The sequence below is a fragment of the Acanthisitta chloris genome, unplaced genomic scaffold (assembly GCF_000695815.1).
Source record: "Acanthisitta chloris isolate BGI_N310 unplaced genomic scaffold, ASM69581v1 scaffold7711, whole genome shotgun sequence".
In the NCBI taxonomy this organism is placed as follows: domain Eukaryota; kingdom Metazoa; phylum Chordata; class Aves; order Passeriformes; family Acanthisittidae; genus Acanthisitta; species Acanthisitta chloris.
The window spans coordinates 22,984-28,442 of record NW_008657572.1 but is presented as its reverse complement, the minus strand read 5'-3'; the positions used below and the strand labels follow the sequence as shown (position 1 = coordinate 28,442).

At 58.4% G+C, this 5,459-nt stretch overlaps 1 protein-coding gene across 1 annotated transcript; it reads right to left on the bottom strand.

Annotated features, from left to right (window-relative positions):
• On the bottom strand, positions 1-2,899 carry FMOD (fibromodulin; the record flags this gene model as incomplete). The annotated part of the gene is made up of 2 exons (XM_009084764.1): positions 1,901-2,899; positions 1-81 (listed from the first exon to the last, which is right to left on the bottom strand). Coding segments are annotated over exons 1-2 (1,072 nt in total), but the record flags the coding sequence as incomplete, so codon positions are not given.
• Between the last annotated feature and the right edge of the window lie 2,560 nt (positions 2,900-5,459).

The following is a 5,459-nucleotide window of genomic DNA, read 5'->3' as shown; positions in this document are numbered from 1 at the left end:
CATTCCCGTCCAGCCGCAGCACCTGCAGCCGCGAGTAGTTCACCACGTCCACCACGCTGCAGAAACTGCTGATGGAGAACTCTGCAGGGGAGAGGAGATGGAGCTCAGCACAGGTTTCAGCCCCCTCAAACCCTCCTGGTGGGGCAGGTTTCTGGGGAGCGATGGGAGATGTGGCAGAGAGGCTGCTCTGGGCTGAGGGGCTGAGCTCTTTGTGTTAGGAAAGAATGAAAACAGCCCCAAATCGCCAATTTTTCCTGTGAATTTGGGCTCAACACTCTTTAGCTCAAAGGGTTCCTGATGCCCCCAAGCTGCAGGCAGAGGAGCCCATGAGTTTGTGCCTGGCCAAGGGTTTGGAAGCAGAGTCCTTGGCTCTGTTGCCCAGCCTGGATGGAGAGCTCAAAGCCAAGGGGAGCCAGATAAACACATTGCTTTTCATCAGGAATTGCCTTTGCAGCTTCTTTTTGAGGCTTCATATGCTGCAGCCTCCAGCCCCTGAACCCCCAGGCAGAGTGGCCGGGAGGGAGGATGTCCCTGTCCCTGTCCCCATCCCAGACATCCCCTCTCCCTTCATCCACTGCCAGCACCAGACAGGGAAATTCCAGCCCAGCCCAGGCTGGATTTGGAAGGAGGAGATGGAACAAACTCCCGCATACATTTTTCCTGCAGGATTTGGGACTAGAGGGCAGCAAAGCTCCAGGCCGGGATGCCGCTGGGAAGGCAGTGGGATGCGGGGGGACCCCTGCACCCACAGACTGGGAACTGGGGGAGCTGCACACACAGCGAGGACCTCCGGGGGGGCTGGAGGGACACACGACCCCGGTCCAAATGCAGCTTGGGGTGGTGCTGCACACCTGGACCCGCATCCCTCGGTCCCGGGGATGCTGGAAAGGTCAGCGGCAGAACCGGCAGCGTTTGGAGAAACTGCAGCCCTGCCAAACTCGAGCGGCTCCGCCGTGGCTTCGTGGCATTTGTGGGCAGACGGGAACAGCTACAGCTTTTGAAAGCAAACATTTGGGAATCTGTTCTTGTTTCTGTCGCTTCCCCGGTGCGGGGTTGTGTGTTTTCTCTGCAACAGCTGATGGCTGCACTGACACATCCCCAGCCCCATTCCCATCCAGCATCCTCCGGGAGGGTCCTGCCCTCGGGGTCTGGCAGGTGAAAGGAGCAGGGCTTGGTTTTGCCAGGAGATTGCTCGGGGGTTTATTTTTCTAGCTTATCTTTATAAATAGCAGCCCCAGAACAATCTGTTCCTTTTATTTATTTGTGTATTAAGTGGAGTCATTTCAGACCTGGCAGAAGATGCTGAGTTGAAGGCTCCAATTGCTGAGAGCTCCTGTCTGGCCCAGTGCTGGTGAAGCTGAGCCCCTTGGCTGCAGACTGACCCTTGGGGTCTCTGGGGCCGTGGATGGGACTGTGGGAGGAGGGAAGAGGGGGCTGTGCTGGCCCTGGGCACTGCAGACCACCAGGGACCATGGGGCACATCCCTGTCCCCTGCATTGGCACTGCTCAGGGTGGCATGTGGGGACCCCCCAGCTCTGTCCACTGCTGGTGACCCTCTGCCTGTGTGCCCTGATGGACCAAAGCCACTGTCCCTCCCCAGCTGGGGCACCACCTGGTTTCTGGCACCTCCAAAGGCTTCTGATAATGCCCAGTAAAACCAGCGCAATGGTCCATGGATTACCCAGGAGTTTTTGGCTCTGCGTTGTTTGGACACAACAGGTCCCATTCCTGCCTTGCTCAGAGCCACCTGGGAGTGTCCCAGATTCCAGCTGCCTGCTCAAACCATTACCCCAGGTACTTTGCTACAGGTTCTGCATCCCCATCTCCCCATCCCCTGCACCACCATCCCCTGCACCACCCTTCCCTCACCACCACCCCTCGGCTGACCATTTCTGCTCACCATTGATTTGGTTGCCCTGCAGGTAGAGGTTCTCGAGGTTGGTGTTGACTCGAGGGATCTTCTGGAGTCGGTTGTAGGACAGGTCCAGCTCCAGGATGCTGCTGCTGTTGAATGTGTTGCTGGAGAGACCTTGATTTGTCAGGCTGTTGTGGGACATCCGGACATAGAGCAGCCTGGGAGACACCTTGAAATAGTCATCAGGGATGGTGTTGATGTAGTTGTACTCTAGGTAGAGCTGTTCCAAGGATGCTGGGAGCCCATCAGGGACTTTCCTGAGGTGGTTGTAGCTCAGATCAGCAAGGATCAAGGACTTGAGCCCTTTGAGGGATGCTCCCATCTCAAAAATGAAGTTGTGGCTGAGGTACAGGGCGGTGAGGTTCTCCAGACCCTCCAGAGCGTTGGAGGGGACCCTGGAGATCTGATTGTAGGACAAGTGGAGCTCTCTGAGGGAGCGAGGCAGTGGGCTGGGCACCTTGGTCAGGTTGTTGTTGTTCATGTACAACCTCTCCAGGTTCCTGAGCTTCCCAAAGACCCTCTTGCCCATCTTCTCACTGCTGATCTGGTTGTTGTGCAGCGCCAGCCACTCCAGCTCGGTGGCATTGTCGAAGGCTCCCTCCTGGATGGCAGTGACGTGGTTGTTCTGGAAGTAGACGTACTTCATGCGCGAGGGCACGAAGGGAAGGTAGCGCAGGTTGCGCGTGTCGCAGTACATGGCCGAGGAGAAGTTCGGGGGACAGTCACACTCCTGGGGACACTGCCAGGAGGAGGTTTGCTGGGGCTCAGGGCCCAGCTCTGGCTCTGTGTCCGGAGCTGAGGGGTAGGAGTACACGTAGGGAGGGTTCTCATCCTCGTAGTAGGGCATGTAGTTGTAGGAGGAGACGCGGGACTGGCGCATGTAGTACTGCAGCCACGCCAGGTCTTCCTCCTCGTTGTACTGGGCCAGGGAGGCCCCACAGAGCCCAGAGAGGAGGAGGATGGTGACCCAATGCATGGTGCTGGAGGGACCTGGTGGGGGAGAAACGGGGAGGAAACCATCAGCAGTGTCAGGCCTGATGGAAGGGTGAGCTGCACCCCAGGGCCTGGCAATCCATGCATGGACTTGGCAGCAGAGCTGGAGAATCAGGAGACCTGAGTGACTCCTAGCCAAAAAAACCACAGCTGCTGACATCTCCTGTGTGCACTCACCTCATCTTCCCCTTTTCACCTCAAGCCTGTGAGAAACCTCCATCCCAGTGGAGATTTGCTTGCAAAATCCTGATTTATGGGTTTCTCTGTTAGAGAGGAGGAGAGGATGGAGATATGGGACATGTGGCCTGAATTTGGGTCAGGTCACACAGTTGTGCTCCAAGGAACCCAGAGCTGGCTCTGCATGGGAGGGAGGAGAAGGGACTTGGATGCTCTCTGGCCAAGCAGAGTGGAAGCTCTGAGACCAGGTTGGTATCAGGAGCTCAAGGCACATTTCGGTGGAGCTCAAGGCCTGTTTCGATGGAGCTCAAGGCATCTTTGGATGGAGCTATATTTATGCTACGCTCGCTGGCGACACGATTCACTGTGGGTTTCATCCAGCTCTCCCTTCCCCCAAGGAGCTGCAGGATGCTCAGGGCTGATGTAAATCCTGGTAAACAACTTCTGCTTAATTTCTGAAGTGAAACCATTTCCCAGCTCAGATTTGCCCTGCTCAGCCCTGACAGGAGGAGGGACAGCACCCACCAGGGACAGGAGTGTCACCAGGCCTGGGGATGGACCTTCTTGTGACACTCAGCCACGAGGGTTGGCACCCAAAGAAGAGCAGGGCTGGGAGCTGGGAGCAAGGCAAACCTGTTCCTGAGCCCTGTGGCCTGGCACGGGCTCCACAGCCACCCTGTGCCATGCCCACAGCACCTGGCACCGACAGCCAGAGAACTCCAGCTGTGGCTGTTCCTCCTGCCTGGGGATAAATGAGCACAGAGGAGAGTCCTGGGCTGAATGAGCACACACAGTGTCCTGGAGTGAGGCAGCTTGAAATCCCTCCAGGAAACGCGCAGGGCTGTGCTGCTGGGAGCAGGAGAGGAGTCTCTCCCTCCTGCTGGCTCCTACCTACGTGGCTGGGAGCTCATCCCTGCCAGCTCCCCCAGCAGCGTGGGGCAGCCCAGGGGCAGGCAGGGCAGTGTCCCCTCGCCGGGACAGGTCACCTGGTGACTCCTCACCGTGTGCCCAGCCTGCAGCAGGCAGGGGATGCCTGGCCTGGCTGACAAAGAGGGCACAGTTTGCAGGCACTGAGGCATCCTGGCATGGGAAGAAAAGAGGGATTGAGCCGGCAGGCATAGCTCCCTGCCTTTCCCCTTCTCCCCCTCCTTCCTCTCCACATGCCTGGGCAGGGGAGACGTGGTCCTGCGGGATGCTGTGTGCCACGGGGGAGCTTGGCAGTGGCAGAGGAGTTTCTCCTCCTCCTCCTCCTCCTCCTGCTGCTGCGGCTTCTCCACCCATGCACAGCCACTTGGCAGCCCCTTCCCAGGGGCCCCTCTGGGGCAGGACCCATCCATGGGGTCTCTCCACCTTTCCTAGTGCCTTCTTCCACCTGCTGCTGACCCCAGAGCCTGTCCCCAGCAGACACCACTGACCCTCTTCATTTGGCAGTGGCTTCTCCCCTCCTGGTGGGCTTCATCCCTGGGTTTGGGGTGGGATGCAACCTGATTGTTCCAGCCACAGGATCCATGTCCTCTCCAAGTGTCCCTGCACCATGCCAGAGGCTGCCGGGCTAACGGGGGCAGCTCCTCATTCCAAGATGAAGCAGGATTTGGAGCGAGGGGCTTCATGGACTGTGGCCATCCACAAACTTGGCCCATTGCTGCTGTGCCAGGTGTGAAACCAGCTCCCCCTTCCCAGGGGGATGGGATGGGCAGGGGGGCACTGCCCACCCTGGCTGTTGATGGGGGAAGGTGTCCAGCTCCCAGCCAAGTGGGCATGGAGATGCCAGTGGGGCAGGAGAGGTAGGCAGGAGGGGAGTTGGGTAGAAAGGAATGTGGGCAGCAGGAGAGGTGGGCAGGAGGAGAATTGGGCAGCAGGAGAGGTGGGCAGGAGGAGAGATGGGCAGGAGGAGAATTGGGCAAGAGGAGAATTGGGCAGGAGGAGAGGTGGGCATTAAGAGAGGTGGGCAGGAGGGGAGGGGGGGATGGAACGGGATGTGGGCAGCAGGAGATATGGGCAGGAGGAGAATTAGGCAGGAGGAGATGTGGGCAGGAGGAGAGGTGGGCATTAGGAGAGGTGGGCAGGAGGGAAGGTGGGTAGAAAGGGATGTGGGCAGCAGGAGAGGTGGGCAGGAGGAAAATTGGGCAGGAGGAGATGTGGGCAGCAGAAGATATGGGCAGGAGGAGAATTGGGCAGGAGGAGAGGTGGGCATTAGGAGAGGTGGGCAGGAGGGAAGGTGGGCATTAGGAGAGGTAGGCAGGAGGAGAAGTGAGAGCTGTCTGCAAACAGAGCAACTCCTGACAGGTGAAGACAAATGAAGCTGCAGGAGCAGGCAGGATGGAAAACGGGGCAATAAGTAATGGCACTGCAAGGTGATCTGAGAAAGGTACTG